Source organism: Phyllopteryx taeniolatus, chromosome 9 (assembly GCF_024500385.1).
Source record: "Phyllopteryx taeniolatus isolate TA_2022b chromosome 9, UOR_Ptae_1.2, whole genome shotgun sequence".
Classification (NCBI taxonomy): domain Eukaryota; kingdom Metazoa; phylum Chordata; class Actinopteri; order Syngnathiformes; family Syngnathidae; genus Phyllopteryx; species Phyllopteryx taeniolatus.
Genome location: NC_084510.1, coordinates 22,849,037 through 22,871,204, shown reverse-complemented (window position 1 = coordinate 22,871,204; position 22,168 = coordinate 22,849,037). Strand labels below are relative to the sequence as shown.

The 22,168-nt window shown below is 40.4% G+C and overlaps 2 protein-coding genes across 10 annotated transcripts; one reads left to right on the top strand and one right to left on the bottom strand.

The window, feature by feature from the left end:
* Nucleotides 1–10: 10 nt before the first annotated feature.
* On the top strand, nt 11–1,658 carry ppil1 (peptidylprolyl isomerase (cyclophilin)-like 1). The gene is made up of 4 exons (XM_061785628.1): nt 11–208; nt 415–569; nt 710–778; nt 1,399–1,658. The coding sequence occupies exons 1-4, from the start codon at nt 153–155 to the stop codon at nt 1,617–1,619; spliced, it is 501 nt and encodes a 166-aa protein (XP_061641612.1). The 5' UTR covers nt 11–152; the 3' UTR covers nt 1,620–1,658.
* A 1,384-nt stretch (nt 1,659–3,042) lies between these two features.
* Nucleotides 3,043–22,156, bottom strand: LOC133483824 (sodium- and chloride-dependent GABA transporter 2-like). 9 transcript variants are annotated; one of them, XM_061785611.1, is made up of 14 exons: nt 20,815–22,156; nt 17,979–18,113; nt 17,573–17,906; nt 17,089–17,221; nt 15,436–15,570; nt 15,266–15,369; nt 13,548–13,672; nt 13,361–13,473; nt 13,126–13,263; nt 11,067–11,169; nt 10,268–10,368; nt 10,017–10,187; nt 7,825–7,864; nt 3,043–7,398 (listed from the first exon to the last, which is right to left on the bottom strand). In XM_061785611.1, the coding sequence occupies exons 1-14, from the start codon at nt 20,987–20,989 to the stop codon at nt 7,289–7,291; spliced, it is 1,917 nt and encodes a 638-aa protein (XP_061641595.1). In that variant the 5' UTR covers nt 20,990–22,156; the 3' UTR covers nt 3,043–7,288. The 9 variants fall into 9 exon arrangements, 8 of the variants coding, with proteins under 8 accessions (XP_061641595.1, XP_061641598.1, XP_061641596.1 ...); XM_061785614.1 differs by having other exon boundaries at nt 3,043–7,864; nt 13,578–13,672; nt 17,573–17,654; nt 17,766–17,906; nt 20,815–21,979; XM_061785612.1 differs by having other exon boundaries at nt 3,043–7,864; nt 17,573–17,654; nt 17,766–17,906; nt 20,815–21,968.
* Nucleotides 22,157–22,168: the final 12 nt, after the last annotated feature.

The following is a 22,168-nucleotide window of genomic DNA, read 5'->3' as shown; positions in this document are numbered from 1 at the left end:
AGATGCGAGTCGTCGAGATACGGCGGAAATGACGTACAACACGGAAGAGGAAACACTTCGAAAACCATTTGAATGACCGTGTGGGCCTTCTTGTTCATCTGAGTGTGGTTAAATTTGTGTTGTTATTATTATTGAGTAGATTAGTTAATATAATGTCAGGAATACCTCCGGACACATGGCAACCTCCCACTGTTACGCTGGACACAACGTATGTTTTAATTTAAATTATTTGCGCTAACTTGTTAGCTTGCAGTCCAGACTCTGCTGATACCTATTTACCTTGCCGTATTCTGTTACTAGAATTTACGTCTTGACTATTTATTAGTCAGAATTATTCTTCTGTTTTATTTAGTTTTGCGTTCTCGCCTAAAAGTGAATGTAACTCTTAGATGCTAAAATAACATTGCATTGCAGGATGGGGACAATTGTGTTGGAGCTCTACTGGAGACATGCACCCAAGACCTGCAAGAACTTTGCTGAACTGGCGAGAAGAGGATACTACAATAATACAATGTTCCATCGGATAATCCAGAACTTCATGGTGCAGGGTGGTGACCCTACTGGCACAGGTTGGTTAATGTCCATTTTGCAATATACAGTATATCTGGCGTGAACCTGTCCATTGACAAATGCTGAAGTCAAGAACCATATTTGTTAGTTAACCAAAGCTTCTTATTATGGGTTCACCCAATTGGTATCTCTCTTTCAGGTCGGGGTGGTGCCTCCATATTTGGGAAACAGTTTGAAGATGAGCTCCACCAAGATCTTAAATTCACTGGCAAGTAACGTTTCAGTCAGAAATTAGGTGTTAATGCCCAAAAAGTCATTCTTTGTGGTGAAATGCCAAGAGAAGCAATTCATCAAGGACTATAACTGTGCTCAAACCATAAGTCTAGATGCAAATACGCTCTCTAGTAGCCGTGAGTCGCATAAGGATGACATCAGAGCAGTCTGATTGGACATCATTGTATGTTTTTGTCCGATGAAAGTGGAGAATTGGCGACGGATTGGGACAACGACAGTAATAGTTCACTTGTCTTTAATGAGCTACATATGTTCTTTCAGTAACTATTTATTTAGCACTTGCATCACTATTCTGTGAATTGAATAAGAGCATTTAGCGTACAAATAATTAGAATGTTGATGTTAGTGTACAGCTTTATTAGTGTACACAATTGCTCATTCACCAAATGTGTGCGTGTGTGTGTGTGTGTGTGTGTGTGTGTGTGTGTGTGTGTGTGTGTGTGTGTGTGTGTGTGTGTGTGTGTAATGGAAAACACAAGTGGAAGAAGTGTTGAACTGATGCAGTTTCGTTACTCCAACAGTGTAAAATCTAAGACTATTGAATTTAATGTCCTGAGTTAAGGTTGCACTGTTTGTTGTTGTTTTTTCTGTTAGGTGCTGGTATAATAGCTATGGCCAATGCAGGACCAGATTCTAATGGAAGCCAGTTCTTCCTCACACTCAGGCCTACTCAGTGGTTGGATGGAAAGCACAGCATTTTTGGAAGAGTGCACCAGGGTATGGGAGTGTTGAACCGCATTGGGCTGGTGGAGACCCAAGGGCAAGATCGACCTGTTGATGACGTAAAGATAATCTCAGTTTCTGTGGCCAACTAATTTTTATTTTTATTTTTTTTAAATAAATTCAAAAGGATCCCCTGTTTTAATTTATTTCCACGTTGTATAACATGTTGACAGATTTAAATGTCTTTGAACAACTGCTACTTTTCACCATGGTCAATTTACAAACCAAAATCTGTATTTAGTAATAAAACATTGACACAAATTATAAATATTACTACCACATTACAACTGGAACTGACCTTTGAACCTTTACCACTAATGTTGAGGGATGTTATCAATTGTAAAGACACTCCTAAAAGATAAACTCTATTTTCATCATCAAATCCAAGACAATCACACTTCCCGGACATGAACCGGTCCAGTCAGAAATCAATATTTGTGTGAATTAATTTACCTACTGGGAAACACTCAAGGGAGGCATATTGTACCCACACTTGAACACGATCCAATGCCTCTGGGACATCACGCATTGTTCTTCCAGCCACAGCCAAGTTGTAACAAAGCGTGCTCAAGTACAGTGGATATTAAAAGTTTACACACCCTTGTTCAGAGGCAAGGTTACTGTGGTATATAAAACCCAAGATAAATGATTTCAGAACCTGTTCCAGCGTTGTGTCCCATAACCTGTACAACTCAACTGATTTTAAAAAATATATATTTTTTAAGATTGTAAGTAAAAATAACTCCATGTGGTTGCACAAGTATGCACACTTTTTTTTTTAAAAAACTGGGATGTGGATGTGTTCAGGATTAACCATCACATTCAAACCTGTTAAATGAGAGCACGCATCTGCCACCTTTTAAAGTCCCTCTGATTACCCTCAAATAAATTTCAGATGTGATACGCTTTTTCTGATTTTTATTTTTGCTTTATTAGATCACCATTTGAGATTCTGTTATGGTCCAATTAAACCAAGGTTCAATTAAAGTTTTGCCCATAAATCCAAAAGAACAAAACAACACTTAAAATGAAGCATGGCTGCATCATTCTTGGGCTGGAACTGGGGCATTAGACAAGGTGGAGAAAATTATGATCAGTTTGAAATAGCTGTCGGTGTTAGCACAAACCATTCAGGCTTTTTCTATAAAACAAGCAAAAAAAAAGGCATTAATGAGAGGCACATTAAAGGGTGTCAGGTCTGGCTGACTATTTAAAATTAGTTGGAAAGTGATTGGTCACTTCTGAACACAGCCCCATCCTGGTTATAAGAAGTTGGACACACTTGAGCAATCGCATTATCACAGTTATTTTTTTTTTACTAGATTTAGGTTTCCACTGGAGATTCTTATGTTGTTTTCATTACTATTTTTGCCATGTTTACCTGATAATTGAGAAACAAAAGTTGATCTTTTGGAATAATTACATTTTTAGTGGATCCTCTGCTTTTGTGTCTGAATCGAAATTGAAATCATCACCAGACCATCACACAAAATGTGATTGAATTAATTTTACAACTCCTCCATAAAGTATTTTATTATACAAATTAAAATTCACATGTAAAGACAAACAGTATAAAGTGAACAATAAATCTATCAATACAACAATTCCAAGAAACCTTTACCAAAAATATTATAAATAGTTAAAAAATAATAATAATAATACAGCCAGCAACAGGCTCAACATTTGAGGCACACTCGAAAGATGTTTTTGGTTTGAAACTGGTAAAAAATTAAGTTTCCCCCCGTCCCGGTTTCTCTTTTTTAATTGTGGATTACTGCAGTGCATATATAATTCCCTTCAGTAATAGATTTTTATGAACACGAGTACAGCAATTGAAACCAGACAACTTGCATATTGTGCGTTTGATATTGTGTCTCTGTCGGTTATAAAAGGCATTAGTCGTCATTAGACTTTACACCGATTTTTGTGTGCCTTATCGGTATCGGCCGATAATTAGCATTTTATGCTGATCGGCTTTAATGTGATAATTCGCCGATCCGATCAATGACTCCGCAAAAGACATTTACTCCGCGTCGCCATCGTGCACAGTATATTTGAATCCAAAAGATAGTTTATTTTTTGCGTTGTCGCGTGTCTTTTGGCGTAGTCCTGTAAATATCTGGCGGCCAATAAAGTTATTTAAAAAAAAAAAAAAACATGTTATGGGTGTGGAACAGATAACACATCTGAGACAAACAACACGTAATGCCCAGATCAGACTACAAGACAAATTTCCTCTTCAAGAATGCCCTATGTTAGACTACTGCAATAAAATCTCACCGCATCCCGTTTTTTCCGATCACTGGGCTTCATCGTGTCAACGCGAACGTGACCGTATACACTCGTTACCATGGCGACGACAACAATAATGGATCGTGCCGTGTGTTTGTAAGAACAAAATGGGGGAAAACGTGTGTTGGTGGTCACCGGTGCTCAGGACAAGAGAGGACGTTCGTTTAAGGCTTGCTTGAGGTATGTTCCCGTACTTTTAATACGATACGGTGCAGCAGCAAGCAAGCAACAAAAACGTTATGTAGCCAAGCAAGCTAGTGCTAGCACGAACGGTTGTACGTAAACATGCCACCGATCTGTTGAGTCATGCTCTAAAGTTTCGGTGTGGGTGAAGTAATTTAATTTGAAATAAAGTAATTTAATTACAGTAAGTTAGCATCCATTATTTCTGTCATGTTGTAATGTTGGTTTGACCTGACTGATTAAAATACACGATCTGACTAGAGCACTGATTTCCAACCTTTATGGAGCCAAGCAACATATTTTACAATTGAAAAATCTCACGGAACACCTACAAACAAAAATGTCACAAAAAGTGGATACATTAATTACTGTATTTACTTCCTGCCATCTAATAGAGACCATGCATTTGTTCTGCCTGTCACTATGCCTCACTGGCATAAATAGAGGAACAAAGATACATTATTTATTGTAAATATAATTTTTTGAGCAATTAAGTACACAAGTATATACAGTAAATGAACAGGTCATTTAAATAGATCCATCATTTGATCGGATCGGTGATCGCCTCGAAAAATCCTGATCCTGTAAAGCCTAGTTGTCCTGGGTGACCAGTTTTTTATAAGATGATAAGTCAAGAGGTCAAAACTGGCATCATTTTTGAAGTCTGTTGCCTCAGTTTATGTAGCTTTAAGACTATATTTTCCAGTGTTTCCCAACCTTGTGCTCAATCATCTTTTCATGTCAGAGCAACTCTATGTCACAGTGGAACCATCCAAGCGGTTAAGTGAAAGTGGTGACAAGGCACAGAAACAAAACAATTTAATTTGATCCCATAATCATCATAACAGACTCAAGAGTGGGGCAAACTTTCTTGGCCTGCGTGATTGTGAAACTACTACTCACTTCTCTGTGGAAAGCCGTTTAAGCATTTATTTGATAACCTTGGCATCCAGTTCAAGGAACTGGCATGTACTGTCGAGTACGTTCTTTGTCCTCCTAGTAAGACAATTCAGCACACAAGAAGAACGACTGTGTCCTACTAGCAGTGTTGGGAAGTTAAAAGTTACCCTGTTGAAAATGTAATTGTCGTGTCATTTTTTTCAATTGCTTTCTCCAAGAAATATAACTAATGACATTTGATTATATTTTGACTACTTTTCTTAATTTTGAATGAATGCATCAACAGGAATCTTGAATGTTTCCTCTAAAAAAAAAAGGGATGAAAACCATAGATAATTATTTTGGAATTAAACATATATTTGTTCTTTACACAAATAATAAACTGACAACAAAACATGATGAAATGTAAATAAAGAGTCAAAAAAATATTTGTTAAAGCATGTGGAAAAACCACCATACCATACCATGTTGACCTAATGACAAATGTGCACAACTTGGACAATATTGCTTCATAAAACAAACCAGATAAGTGAATGTTCCATTAAAAAAAACATAATCATACAGATGAACCTGTTCAAAAGGCTTTAGAATGAGGAAGCAATATGGGAAAAAAAGGACCATGTAGGAGTACGCTCTTTGTCTTCACTACACATTTCAGCCCAGTAGTAGGACTACTAAGTATTAGTAGACAACTGTGTGCCACTAGTACTACTCGTGATACTATAAAATTCTACTGGTTAAAACCTGGTGCTTCACCAGTAGTACTAGTAGCATGCAGATGTCAACTAGTACAAGTTTTTCCTCACTATTAGCATGAAGTTGTCCTAGTAGTAGCTGTGGCCCAATGGTTAAAATCATCGCCTGCCACCGTGGGGGACCTAGGTTCAAGACCCCAACGACCATCCACCAACATCCCCCGGACTCACGGCTGAGGTGTCCTTGAGCAAGACACTAATACCCCGAAATGCTCCCCGAGTGCTTCAGCTGCCCCCTGCTCCAGTGTGTTCCACTAACATGTGTATGTGTTCACTGTGATGGGTTAAATGCAGAGAACACATTTCGTGTGCATGCATGCATGCAATAAAAGGTGATTCTTCTTCTTCTAGTATGGCAGAATTGTCCTACTATTGAGGAAAATGAGCATTTTAGTACCATACTAGTAAATAGTCCTTAAGCTTGAAATCAAAGACATCAAATAAATAAGTCATCTTACCAGTGTGCTTTAATGTCATATAGTAGTTTGCGATATTATTTATACGATATCCCTGATATCCATCTTAAGTAAGATTCATCCATCCATTTTCAACACCGCTTATCCTGGTTAGGGTCGCGGGGCGCTGCAGCCTATCCCAGCTGACTACGGGCGAAAGGCGGACTACACCCTGAACTGGTCGCCAGTCAGTCGCAGGGCACATATAGACACGGACAACCATTTGCACTCACATTCACACCGTCACTGAGTGGGAACTGAACCCACGCTGCCCGCACCAAAGTCAGGCGAGTGTACCACTACACCATCAGTGACATCTTAAGTAATAGTAATTAGTCATTTTTATTTCTTTATTTCAATTATTTTTAAGTTATTTTTAACTAAATAATATAATTATATTTTATTATTATGTATATGCTTGAGCACCACTTGTGGTCTACGTGTGCACGTGCCTGCACCCTAGTCATTCTACTAGTTTGTTGAATTGTCTTACTAGTGAGGACACAAGAGTATACCACTAGTAAGATGTACTAAAATGAACCTTAGGATGGGTATGAAGGCTATTGAACAAATACTCAAAACAGCTTCCCATCAGTCTGCGGCAAGTTCCTTTCCCATTCAAAGTTGACTTTACATGACCTGCACCAACCACAGAGGCGCTGTTTGTACCAAAGTAAAGTCTAGCTGCGACCACTCTTAACTGCCCCCTGCTGTGTGGATTCTTTTTCGTAGCAACAGCTTCCTAGGCCCCATGGTTGCATTTAGTCTTTAAAGAAAAAAAAAAAAATGGCGGACCACCACAAACGTGACATCACAACAGTCCATTTCCCTGATGAAGAAAAGGTAGAACTTCCATCCACCATCCATTTTCTATACCGCTTATCCTAAGGTAAAACTTTCAGTGCAGAAATAAAGGAGAAATGCTTGTTTGATAGAAAACTTCTTTTATAGCAAAGTAAAAAAATGTGCGTAGGCTTGAACTTATTAGTGAGTCTGCTCGTTTTGTAACGTGCTTATGCATGCTGTTTGGCTCGCATTCTACAAAAGTGCAGGCAGCATGGGGAAGGTGCCAAAAGGGAAATGAAGTGGAAATGTCCAAACTGGCGCTGTGAAACCCAGCAGTGCACACGTGGTCAGATATGAGGCAGCCTTTACTAACTACATGGTGCAGGGAACTTAACCAAGTGTTTCTATAACCCCTATGGGTCCAATAAACAGGGAACAGGTCGGAAAGAGAGAGAAAGAGAGCTCTGTTAAGGACAACTTCATCTCCCAAAATGGTGAGGCTGTATTGAAAATGCACACAGAAAAAAACATTTAGGCAGTACGCAAGCAAAAACACATCCATATCTGACATTCAGGCCTGCAAGAAATTCAAATTTAAACAGAGATGGTGTAAATGAGGGCGGTAAAATAATTGAATAAGGGGTTGCTTGTGCAGAAACTATGTGCTGCAAGGACAAAAAAAAAAAGCATGAAGTTCGGTTTAAAATGGGCACCTTAAGCAGGGTTCAGCACAAACATGTTGATGTTTAACATCGAGACCCCAAGCATGTCGGAGACGATATCTGCAAGTGTGCTCTTACTGCGCTTATAGTGTTTGGTGTACTTCAGATAACCAACACAGCAACCCACGCACATAACCATGTCTTCACCAACACATGTGAGTCTCCTCCCCGAATCCCAATGTGTGGTGTAGTACCAAGACTGACCTGTGAGAGGCAGCAGGGTGCCACAGGGCATCCAGACTGCCTGAAAATACAAAGAAGAAGAAAGCGTAACAGTAGAAGAAGAAATAGAAGCCGCTACACTAACTGTGAGCTTATCTGGTAACTATATTCCAGGTGCAAACTCTTGTGATTGCCATTATGATTCTCGTTTCCCGTGACGTCTCGCACCTCTGGACACGTTGCGTCGGAGGTTGACGGATTGTTTTGTTACAGTAATAACCAGCGTCAAAAAATGGTAAATGACTGAGCGGTGTTTTGCTGTAACAAATACAATACAGGTGAGAGGGACAAAGTCTCACCGTTAATTGGCATCAATTTTGAATTAGGCTGAACATTTGTCAAGGAAAAGATGCAGATAGTGGCTTTCACAAATCAGCACGCTGGCCATATAACCATTCCATACATCTGCGTTTGTTCTGAACATTTCGTTGAAGGTAAACTTCAACACTTAGCGGCATTAGCGTACATACAGTACATATCTCTATTGTCAATGTTTGTATTTTAGTTCAGTACTCTTAAGTAAAAAATGATTTATCAAACATATTGTGTTGACTATCAGTCTATTGTTGCCGTGGTATTATATTTAAAGAACATACGTCAATCTTCCCTTGAGGCTAATGTTAATCAAAGTCAATGCTGTTTCCGCTAATGCAAGCCAAGCGGTCAGCAATTCCAAGTCAGTAAATGAAAGTCTCGTTGTTTTTTTCCCCCCACTTGGCTTCACACACAGTTGGGCGGTGAGGTGATGTTCAAATTGCGCAGGGATCGTACTTGTTTATATTTATACTTGGTCATCGTGTCGTGTCGTTCCTACTGCATCCAAAGTTTCTACTCTTGTCTACTTTTTAGCCCTCAATTTAGCACATCTAAGGAGTTAGAAAAAGTTAGAACATAGCTGAGAGTAACTGATTAGGGTTATGCAGAAAAAAACAAACGAGTCTGGATAACCTTTCAAAGACATTCAACAACAGGACATTAGCAGACTTTCGATCGAAAGTGGAGAAAATGCACTAACTAGCCATGATTATCGATGTGTGTGTGTGTGCGTGTGTGACTGTGTGCATGCATGCGTGCGTGTACCCCACTTTACATGACACAAGGGTGTGTCAGTGTCTTTGGCAAAGCTGTTCTACTAGTGTGCTGACATGTCATACAGTAGTGGGGGAAAAAATCTAACTAGTAAGCATTAACATTAACTGTCACAAAATTACAAAAAGAAGTTAAGCACTAATATAACACAGTTAATACTTTGGTTTTGTCTGAACTGAGGTCTTGTGAGTTACATTGAATTCCTGCGCAATATGCGTGTCGGCGGTTCAACTTAAAAAACATTTTTGGGGCGACTTCAGCAGCCTATTTTTCCCAAAATGTTTGGTCCCTTTCCAACTTGTATGACCTCTGTGGCTTTCAAATTAGAAGGGCCCACTAGGCCATAATTACATTTTACAGTGAACACCCGCTATTCATGGGAGATGACTGAGCCCTGCAGCGAATAGCAAAAATTGACGCCCACACAAAAAGGTTTGTAATAGCCTATTGATGGCACCAAAGCACCTTTTTTCCCCATTAGACATGACTATGGCATGAATAAATGAAGCTCCTCCTCTATCTTCAACATAGTTTGTTGGACCAAGAAGCCAGAAAATGGCGCCAAGATGTTGTTTTATATTAGACATGGCTTTGGCATGAGCAAAAAAAAAAAACAGGTGAATTTTTAGCAACTAAAGGAGGAAAGGTTCACCAGAAAAAATCTGAAAATGACAAACCGTGAATAGGCAGGGGTTCACTGTACTGTAGCTTAATAGGAAGACTTTCTATAGACTGATTTGTTTAAAATTCTAAATTGTGGGTCTTCTGTATACCCACATACTGCATAGAATAGATACTAATAGGTAACATCATTTTAGTAAACAGCCTGATCTAGCATATATACTGTATATAAAGTATATATGTAATGAGAATGGCATTCAACGAACGCTATTTTATCGAATATTACTGTTTTTGCCATCATCGTGAACATGCAGTGCAATGCGAAGAGTCGCCATTTCCTTGGCCATCATTGGGAGGTCGTCTGCACATTGGGTGCTTGTCTTGACACGCTAGGGGCACACAGGACGTGATATTTTGTTAAGGACCAACAATGTTAGGCGGTAGCGGCTCTCTGAAGCACGGACCTGCCAGAGAGTCCCCTTTCCTTTGGCTAATTTGCAGATCATGCCAACGGGAATCAGACAGAGCGATGACGAAGCCAGGAACCAGCCAATCCAATAGGCCCACCAAGGATACACATAGGTGTTGTTGAACTTGAGTGGTGTGTATTTCAGCAACAGGAACACAAGTGTTCCCTTTAAAAGGAAACAAAAGGACACGTGAAATGTGCTGAGCTCAACCCGTACATATTTGTTGTATGCTTTGCCGCACTTACACTGCATATAACAGGCGTGACATAGAGCCAGCAGTACTTGAGCAGCGACAGAGGTTTGTATCCGATCATATCCTCAATGTTGTCACTGAAGCGATCAGCACCTAAAAACACACAAACACTTTGAATGTGCTGCCTCCAGCTCATACGATATCATATCGTATACTGTGTGACTTAATGGGTGCTCTCTATTTTAATATAGCTGTACAAAGGTGACATAGTGCAATGGAGCCTTCGGTTATTTTTGTCAGACAGCATATTAATCATCTGTATTTAAATCAGAGAACTGAAAAGATGATGTAGCCTAGACATCGTATAATCAAATTTATAATAGCATAATTATTGAGGCTTCAGAATTCTGTCAAATTGTATGAGGTTTATTATTGATTAATCATGTTTTGAAGCAATTGAGTGCACAACTGGACTGCAACCAGCAACTAGCCTCATCTACCTAGACATTCACAACATGATGTCCGCTTGGCTATTTGTTATATAGTATTTGATGTTTCCATTCCAAGTTCTGACTTTCTCCCATCTAATTGATTAGTTAGAATTAATTTTCCCAATCTTTGATCAAGTAAATGTCGTCAAATGCGCATCCCTAAACAATATTGATACTTTCTTACGCAACAACTTACCTTTTGATGTCCATGCCCGTGAGATGTAGCTTATTCCCGGGCTAATTCTATATATCTAACCTTTCCAAAATGATAACTACATTTGTACAACACATGAAACGGAGAATGTATAAATTGAACAAAGCGTGCAATAAAAAGAAGCGTTCGCTTTCACAGTTTCTAACCATAAATCCATCCGATAGCCACCGACTGGAAGACTGCCATCAAAAGAAGAGTGGGACCACTGCAGACATAGTGATCAAAAATCTGCAGAATGTATGAGCCGGCCTACAATAACAAGAAACAGTTTGTTATGAACCCCTTAAAACAGTTTGGAAACATTACTTCAGTCATTTTCTTTCTCCCCTTTAGTAGTACGAAGTGGTGTTGTATTAAACAGTACTGTATATCACTGGAAAGCCACTTTAAAACAAGGGACAATGTGTAAGGATTTGCATTTGTGGAATGACCAACACTGCTAAACGTGTCGGATAGAGCCCCCCAAAATGTGCCAAAAATCATCATGTGGGTATTCACTCTAGTGCCAGCCTGGTCACATTTTGCTGGGGATGGCATCCCAGTCCTAAACCAGGAGCTGCCCTGATGCACTGACCTCATTCTGGTGGGACAAACGTGTGTTGATGTTGATACTCGGGGCACATACAAACTCAACAAAGTTGCAGGACTCACGTACACAAGGGCCGTGAATTAGGTGTCATTCTGGCACACTCCCGACAGTACTTAAACAAAACAAAAGTGAATACCAACAAGAAAATATTGCAGGGGATTTTGGCATACAGCGGTGCCTTGAGATACAAGTGACCCGACTTACGGATCTTCGAGATACGAGCTGTGCTTTGGCCAATTTTTTTTACTTTGACTTGTGAGGCAATATTTGAGATATGTGCTATATAGTGGCAGTGAAGTCAACTCACTTAAGAAGCAGCAGTTTGGTAGATAGTGAGCAATTCTTAAAAAAAAAAAGGCTTCTAGCTTTTTATTACCACTCCCAGTTGAAGTTTACTGTCAAACTAAACATTAAACTAAGAGAATTACAGCTTATGTATTTAAAACAACCACATAGCTTTGCCTAACAACTGTCCGTTTAACCTAATACTAATATGGCAAAATGCCATAGACGGGCTAACAAATGGCATCAGTAGCTCTTTTGTAACCCATCAAGCAATGACTATTTGAACAAAAACAGTGGAGCAACATATATAAAATAATACCCACAGTCATTTATTCTTTATCCTTTGCGAAAAATTACTATTACTGCACCTTACTGAGTCAGTTTTGAAATTGTTCAGTATTATATTGCCCACAAGTGGTCAAATTGCACACACCAGAAGGAGCAGCACAATGTCCCTTGAAATGAAGCAAAAAGTGTGTCAAAAACTGTTTGAGTATTTACATTCTATTTAATTATGTCATTACTGTATGTTTGATAAAAGTATGATATTCTAGAGTCAAGCTCAAGGCCCGCAGGCCAAATCCAGCCCACCACATCATTTTATGTGGCCTGCGAAAGTATATTTACAGTATATGGTTTCATAGTCAAAATGGCCCTCTGAGAGAAACTGTAACTACAATGTGGCCCGCAATAAAAATTAGTTTGACACCCCTCTTATAGAGTGTTATTTTTGTTATGAAAAAAACACATTCCAAACATTTTTTGGGGGGAGGCTGGAGCGAATTGATTGCATTTATTATTATTTATTATTTGTTTTAACACAAAAAGATGATTTAAGATACGAGAACAAATTAAACTCTTATATCAAGGCAAAAATGTATTCGCTTCCCCTAGATTTAGCTAAATTGCTTTAGTTTTAGCATGTTATTTGGTTTTTGCTACCCCTCCACCCCTGAATAATCAGGCTTTCCAATTATATAAAATGCAATTGAATACGCATTAACCATCCATCCATTTCCCATACTGGTTGTATTTTTCAGGCTCACAGGAAGCTGAAGCCTATTTCAGCTGACATCAGGCGGCAGGTCGACTACAGCCTGCACTGGTTGACAGTCAATTAGTGGGCATATGTAGAGACAGGCAACCATTCACACTCACATTCACACCGTCACTGAGTGTGAGCTGAACCCATGCTGGCTGTGCCAAAGTGAGGTGCATCTACCATTACACCATGCATTATTTATTTTTACTAATGAGTAAAAATCATTGACGGAAAGAAAGCTTACATCTTCAATAAATATGTGTACTTACATGGTAAACTGACTTCTTACCTGTGAGACCAACAAGTGGCCACAGAGACAGCAAAAAACACAGAGTATCAATAAAATCAGCTCTCTGCGGTATCCTTTTTGGATCTGGGAAGGGTAGATATCCGTTATAGAGGTCATGATGCTTTCAAGTCCCGCAAACTGAGGCATGATAAAAGGAGAAGCGGTGAGCCAACTTGAAAAGGGTCGTGTCTGAACATACTGCAGTTGTAGGGATGTCACGGAAGGATCAACTGACCTGACCGTCGATTCCCAACAAGATAATCATGGTGAAGAAACACACAGACCACACTTGAGGCCATGGCAGGAGGCTTACTGCTTGCGGGTACACGATGAAGACAAGACCTGGACCTGCAGAGTCAAACGAGTAAGAGGTTCAAACAGAGGCCACGCTTTTCATTCATGCATGACTGGTGAGGTCAGACCTGACTCAGCTACCACGGCTATGTCCGCACCCTGTTTTTGCGACATGTATCCCAGAACAGAAAAAATGGCAAAGCCACTAATGAAGCTGGTCCCACTGTTCAGCAAGCAAAGAAAGAAGGAGTCTCTGGAAATCAGAAACAAAAAAATCATTGTGGAGATATTTGATGGACAGCGAACCATATTAGGGAAACTCAAAATTTAAAAAAATATATTTTCTCAATTATAATGCTGGAGTAATTGTCCAGGGTTCGACTTTTGAATTTTCATGCTGTAAAAGTTAAACTGAGGGACAAAACATGTCTGACAGTATTGAAAATGATCACTACTGGTATGATAAATGATACTATTATAACTAAACGGGTATGTAACCTTTGAATAAGGAAACAAATGAGAAGTTCAAACGAGTCGGTTTCTGAAATAAACCCTTTATTTTCGACTTTATTCATTGGAGTTGTTTGGTTTTTCAGGGTTAGGGAATGCAACATTGAACGATGCCGTGATAGGCAGTCTGCTGGTCGGCGTGGCTTTATTTTTGTCTAAATGCCGCTTTGTCTCCATACATAGTTACACCTCCACCCCTGCCGCAGTTCACCATGGTGTCCCTCAAGGCTTCGTGCTTGGGCCACCCCTCTTCACTGTCTACATTCTCCCATTTGGACAAATTATCTACCACCACAGCCTTAATTTCCACTGCTATTCTGACGACACTCAGCTTTACCTCTCCACCAATTCACCCACACACCTCGCCCTCAGGCCATTGTCAGCTGCCTCCATGAAATAAAAACCTGCATGTCATCAAGCCTTCTAAAACTAAACAGGAACAAGACTGAGTTTATGGTTGTGGATCCTACGGCACTGCTCAGGAAGGTTGCAGATCTCCTCCTCAACATAAATGGCTATTCCATCTCTCCACCCACCTAAATCCGAAACCTGGGTGTCATCTTGGACTCCACTCTCTCCTTTCAATCCCACATGAAATCCATCATCAAATCTGCCTTCTTCCACCTTAAAAATATCTCCAGCCTCCGCCCTTCGCTCTCTGATTCAGTTGCTGAGACCCGCATCCATGCCTTCATCAGATCCCGCCCGGACTACTGCAATGGAGTCCTGTTCAGGAAAAGCCAGCATAGCCCTGAACGGGCTCTAGTACATTTGAAAACTCAGCTGGCAGCGTCCTCACTCGCACCAACCCCTGGCAGCACATCACTCCCAAACTCATCCATCTCAACTGGCTCACGGTCAAGACCCGTATCACATACAAAATACTGATCCTCACTTACAAATCCCTCCATGCACTTGCCCCCAGTACTTGTCAGACCTCCTCCACCCATACAACCAATCCCAGGACCTAAGGTCTTACAACTCTGGTCTCCTTTCCATCCCCCGCACCCACCTGTGAACCTTTGGGGCCAGAACCTTCAGCGTGGCAGCCCCCACCCTTTGGAACTCCCTCTAAAATCTGAAACCTGCCATCGCTGGACATTTTCAAACAAAAACTAAAAACTCACCTATTTCAAACAGATTTTGATGTTTATTGTCCTTTGTTTTGTGTGTTTTTTTCTGTCCCGCTTGTGTAAAGTGGCCTTAGCTTCCATGAAAGGTGCTATAGAACTCTTAAGTCATTATTATTATGATTAGTATTATTATTAATAGTAGTAGTATAAGATTTTGGGCTTCAAATCGTCAAACGTTGTCATGTAAAATGTGAAATGCTCACCTGTAGCAATTGTTGTTGTACTTGTTGTAGCTCCCAAGAGTGGTCAGACATCCCAAGCATATGGCATAGGAATAGAATATTTGGGTTCCAGCATCCATCCACACCTGCCACATGTAAAGCAGTGTTTGAATGTGTGCATTTTTGTGAGTGTAAACAAACATACTTAATACCTGTGGATCAGCAAGCCGTGCAGGATTGGGGTACAGGTAGTACTTGATGCCATGCAGGGCACCAGGAAGGCTCATTCCTCTGACAAACAACACCACTAACATGATGAAGGGGAAGGTCGCTGTGAAGTAGGTAGCCTAAATAGATGAATAAAGTGCATATATATGTATAAAAAAACAATTGGTGTAAGTTGGCACTCGGTTTTCTACGGCTATCCCGTTAACGTTATTTTACAAGGTGCATTAGTACTGCACATACAGTATCAAGGACGAGCAGGGTGATGAGGAGCCTGTTTTCTGATCACGTCTGCCTGTGTTTACAGTCTATGTACCCGCTGATGTTGATATAGCTCAGCCCAGACAGTGAATGAGCAGTTCCAGTGTCTGCCATTCCTGTTTTGACAAGCATCAGGACGAACAAACTGTCCTCAAAGCACACAGATACTTTATCTAAAGCAGAGTCTATCGGACAATCCCTTTGGCGCACAAAATGTAGCTATCTGGAGGTGAAGCTTTGCCAATTAGTAGATATAGTCGAGCTCATTTAGTTCTGAACCACAATTCAAGTTACGTGAGAGCCAAACACCTCACGGAGCTCAACTCTGTCCCCACAAAACAGCCTATATAAAGATTAAGGAATCCCCAAATCACAAGGTGATTACAAAAAGGTTTATCCATAAATAAGATACATACACCTTCTATCACTGAACAGTTGATATTCTGGATGATGAAGTGCCTCTATCACACACTACATACTGTGAAACAGTCTTTGGCCAGTAGTATCTTTTTATACTCATGCTCCATATACTCTTCCAGGGTCTTTTTTCCATATCCAAAAATGAAGCAAAGAACAAAAGCCAGTCTGCCAAAAGCATACAGAATATGTCCTTTTCAGCTCTGGAAAGCTTATGGCTCCTTTAGGATGCTGTGTTTGGAAAAATGAAGCCACTGCACGTTATTATTTTCAAAAGCACAATAATAAAAGACAGACGGGTAAAAGACATCATGCGGGGACTGACCCCTGCCCATTACATCTCATTGCTTGAATGAGAATCATGTGAACAACTTGTACATCAAAGTCATTATACCCAGTTTTACACATATTGTACATCATGTTCACCAGATCTAAGGAAATGTAATTGCATTTTGCATCTAATAATTGGCAAATAGACAGCTACACATTTCATTTTGTGTCAAAGCAATTGGAGAGTTCAACCTATATTTAATTGAATACACCACAAAGACAAGATCCCACCTTTTTTGGAACGTGTTGCAGCCATAAAATTCTAAGTTAATGATTATTTGCTAAAAACAATCAAGTTTATCAGTTTGATCATGAAATATCTTGTCTTTGTAGTCTATTCAATTAAATATCGGTTGAACATGATTTGTAAATCATTGTATTCTGTTTTTATTTATGTTGAACACGACGTCTGAACTTCATTGGAATTGGGGTTGTACCACAGTTTGAACCTGGAACACATTCATTCACTTTGCATTATATATGTCCCATGGGGAAAATTGGTTTTAAATTTGGAACTATTTGGAAGTCAACCATCTCACGAGGTGATTGTGTTCAACTATATAGGCTGCGCTGTAAAAACACCAGGGACTGAATGTCCATCTTCAATAATTGTAGTGTGCCGTCTTTCTTACCTTCCCAGTCGATCGCACACCCTTCCAGACACAAAAGTAGCAGATGACCCAAGCAAGAAGAAGGCATAAAGAGAGCTCCCATTGGATGTTTCCCAAGACCTCAATGCCAGGGGATATGTTTAGCACGCGTCGTCTGTAAGCATCAATGGAATTGGAGGTGTAATTTTTCATTGGGAACAATATTCTGATAAAACTGCTGCTATGGTGGGTAGCCATGCTAATCTTTATGAGAATGACATTTATGCTGCTGACACATTCACAATATGTTTGCAGCTCACCATTTGTCTGTTTGAATCTTGCTGATTGGTCCAGTAATTTTTTGATCAGCTACTATAATAGCAGTTTGAAGCCTGGCAATATGGATTTCCATGAAGGATCCAGGATGCCGTGATGCTACTCTTGCAAGTCGAGCTGCCTTGCAGTCTTATATTACTTTTAAAAGATATTGGAGGCAAAAGAATACTAAAAATGTCTAAAAACCTACCGCCAAAACTCTACAACAGACGATGACATGTTCATATGGGAAGTCCAATTGGCAGTATAGTTGCTCAATACCACGCAAGAGTCTGAAATATTTACAACATTTGTTAAACACGGACATAAAATTTTTGTCAGCAGTACAACACAGTAAAACAATAGAGACATTTGATTTCCCCATTGGAATGCAATTTCAGTACCTGTGTTCCATGTGTTATTACATGTTGCCCACGGCATCTCTCTGGAGAAAGAAGAGAACAGGTAGAGAAATGCCCAGGCTAAAATGACCATGTAGCTGATGCATCCATAGAAAAGGATGAGCTGACTGGCGTATCCAATGCCTGAGAATAACAACTGATGTTAAATCTATTTATTTCATATTTTCTTCTGATGGAGGGGAAAAAGTTCTTTACCTTCAAACAAGGGGCAGATCTTCCTCCAGCACATGATTCCCCCTTGACTGGTGTACTGGCCCAAAGCTGTCTCCAGAACAAATAGAGGGATACCACAGGTCCCAAGGAACAGGACATAAGGAATGAAGAATGCTCCTGCAAGCCAAGGTATAAGGGATCAGCAAGCAGAGAAAGGGGGCGTACGTATTTTATGGTAGAAATAGTCTGATTTAAAAAATGATTACAAAATTTCATTGAGCTGCTTTAGAGTCAGAATCCCAGGACTGTCATTTTATGCCTCATTTACCTTTGATACATGCTTTTCTCATGAAGAATGCTGATGTCTCGCCTGACGCATTGAGTTTAACATCTGGTGTGACTTTTTCACTAAAATTTGGCCCAACTTCTGAATTGCACAACCTCAGTGGGTAACAGAGAGCTCAGTTTTCAGTCTTCACCTCCTTTTTGCATGCTCTGTTTTTTTGTCATTGCAGGATGGCCTGTCTGCTTTGATATGAACTCCAAACCAGTGGTGCTTGTGCATACACGGCTGAACAATTTCCAAATTGAACTTGCATAGCACAGCCACAGCTTCTTTTATCCCCTGTGCTGGTACACTACCAACCAGCAATCCATTTTCTTCCTCTTATCACGTTTAGCGTTGCAGAGTATGGAACAGTATGGAATCTGAGGCATTCGCAGGCCTGCTGTGTGACGTATTTCTTCCAGCGTGTTCTTGGTCTGGTCTTGCTGAGGCGGATGTGTTAACCACTTTTCCACTCTCAGGTCGTGGATGCAGTAACTTAGTACAGAAGCCCATACTTCCCTCTCCCCACCCACATCATCCACCTCTCGCGTCCACCTCAACCGTTCGGTCCCTGTACAACAGGAGTTTGGTACGCACTGTGGCAATAAGTTGAATTTGTTTCCAGTAAGGGTTGGACTATGCCAAGGTTGCCCTTTGTCACAGATTCTGTTCATTACCTTCATGGACAGAATTTCTAGGTGCAGCCGTGACGTTGAAGGAATCTGGTTTGGTGACCTCAGTATTACATCCCTGCTTTTTGCAGATGATGTGGTTCTGAAGGCTTCATCAAGACGCGATCTTCAACTCTCACTGGAGCGGTTCGCAGCCGAGTTAGAAGTGGTTGGGATGAAAAATGTGCACCTCTGAATCTGACCTCTGTGGGAAAAGGGTGGAGTGCACTCTTTTTGTTCGACGAAGAGCTTCTGCTCCAAGTGGAGGAGTTCAAGTATCTCGGGGTCTTGTTCACGAGTGAAGGAAGAATGGAGCGGGAGATCAAAAGGCAGACCTCTGTCAGACTGTCGTGGTAAAGAAGGAGCTGAGCCAAAAGGTGAAGCTCTCAATTTACTGGTCGATCTACGTTCCTATAGCCTCATCTATGCTCACGAGCTGTGCTCCGTGACCGAAGGTTCAAGATTGTACAAGGGGCCGAAATGAGTTTCCTCCGCAGAGTGTCCGGGCTCTCCCTTAGAGCTACGGGTGACAAGCGCGAGCCACTGCGCCCCCGCATCGAGAGGAGCCAGATGAGGTGGTGGCATCTGGTTAGGATGTCCCCTGCATTCCTCCCTGAGGTGTTCCAGGCTGGTCCAACTGTGAGAAGGCACCGAGGATGACCCAGGAAACGCTGGAGAGACTGTCTCTGGGTTGGGCTCGGAAAGCCTTGGGATCCCCCTAGAAGAGCTTGACCAAGTGGCTAGGGAGACAGAAGTCTTGGATTGCCTGCTTAAAATTATGCACCCACGACCCGACCCCACATAACATCAAGAAAATGGATGGATGGATAGATGGATGGATGGATGGATTTAGCATTTAGATTTGACATTTATATTTAGACGTATATTTAACAATTATATACACAGTATATTTAACATTTATATTGAACTATTTAAGTTGACTATTGTTGTAAATCTGCAAAAAAAAAAAAAAAAAAAAGTGACTCTCAAATATTCACACCAGCTTCTTAAACATTGTTTGAAGCTGTCATTTTCAGCGTTTCAGCTTTACATACAGCACCCCATAAAAGTGTGGGGGGGGCTCTTTCCGAGTCCTTCCCCCTCCACTAAGCCCCTGGATGATATACAAACCACTTTACTATTGAACCTCTTTTTTTTTTTGCTTCCTTGGTAAATAACAATTTGCTTATAGACGCACGGGTGTCCATTTATGCGTCAATATTTACTTGGAAGTGGCTGTTTTAACATAAAGAACAGGGGGTGTCACATATGTTTGTGCTCTACCCAGTCACAGCATGATGTTCTCAACTCATCTGCTGAAAGAGCAGTCAAGACCAAAAAAAAAAGTTAAAAAGGTGGGTTTCCGTTTGATGAGAAAGGGTTTGTGTGCATGAAAACACAACACACTTCTCACGTTTTACAGGCTACCAAATTCAAGTCTTTTGTACGAGGCGGTGTTCAACCAAGAATGTGACTTTGACACGTGCAGCACGTTATTTTCTCAGCCTTTTACAAAATGTCAAAGCCATTTGCATCAAATGTGAAGCACAGGGGACACAGGGAAGATTAGTATTGCAGGCGATAGTGTCCAGGGACTTGGCACAGGATGTAGTTTGTTTTTACTCACACAATGTTCAGCTGACAGTGAATTTAATTGTGAGCGTGATATACTTTTCCCATTGAGAAAAACCTCACGCTCCGTACACCACAAGTAAATAAAATAAAGTGAAGTCAAAACAAATGATAAGTTTAAAAATGAGTACATGCTGTGCAAAAAAAACAAAAAAAAGGGCTGTACAGACACTTTCATTAGGTTATATTTAGGTGTCATACACTTTCCCGGATTAAAACACACACACGCTCACTCAGTAAAACTTACCACCGCCGTTTTTGTAGCATAAGTATGGAAACCTCCAAACATTCCCAAGTCCAATAATTGCACCAGCCACTGACAGGATGAACTCTCTTTTGCTGGCCCACTTGCCACGCTCCCTGAGTCTTTGTGGGGACGTCTTTGCAGCGACGTAGCATATTCTTCCAAGCGAGTCTGCCATGCTGCTTGCTCAGTGCTGGTGGAGAGATGCAATTGACTCTTGGTTCGAAACTGGACTGGATAGGGAATTGTCTCATAACACAGCTATGTAACAGACACAGACAGTTTGGCCACAAGGGGGACCTCTAGGTGGGTGATATAAATACATCAGGACATACAGTACTGGAAAATGCAAGACAAGCATGTGTGTGTCAAGGTTTACGTCAATGACAACGAAGGAAATAAAACGGTTTTCTGTTTAACTAATTATAAGGAACTATGATTGCAGGGAAAAATCTCCTTCGTTTTTTAAAAAACTGTCAATTAATTTAAGGACTGAGCAAGGAAAATAGGCTTTTTCATGCTCTAAAAACTAAAAAGTCTGATCAGCTTTTGATTTTTAACTGATTGCCTCATGTGTCGTGTAGTCATGTTATTTCATTTAACCTTGTTTGTCATGTTTTTACATTCCTTTAATGTTTTTATTGTCTGAAATTTCATGCCGCTATCTCGGCAAGGTCTCGCCTCTCTTGCAACAGCTACCGATGATGACAGACCATCAGGTTAAATACATTTAAAAAACATAAATATTTCAAAATTGCTGTATAGCTTTTGTGGTTATTTCAATAGTATTTATTTCAGATGGTTTTACGACAGCACATATAATACTAGTATTACACAAACCACTGCTACGGTTTGACAAATGGCAGCTTAAATAACTGTCGATCATTTTTTTGGGGGAGAAATCTCAGCACTTATGTGAACTTGGGAGAAAGCGGTGGAGCTTGATTCGAAGGACTCTGTCACAAATTATATAACGCAAGTGCCTTGCAGTGGAAGTGGGTGATGTATGGAAATTGGAATACTTCTCAAGGAGAATAATAACAGACACAATCGCAGCTCTCGTCCAGTGGGATGCTGGATGGAAGCAATTAAGCTGTATTCATTTGCCAGACACCTCATTTCATTCAATGTGAAAGCTAGGACTTCAATTAGTTTTTTGGACAAGGCTCTAAGTTAAACATACAGTATATACAGGCAGTGGGGTCGTTGGGCCTATTTTAGGAATCATATGGAACTCAATATGGATATGATATATGAAACATTTCGGTCAAGGCGCATCGTATAAGACTTATTTAATTTGAAAAGATTGAACTAACTAAATTAAGCTTGTCCACTAGGCTACGAGTTACCACACTTT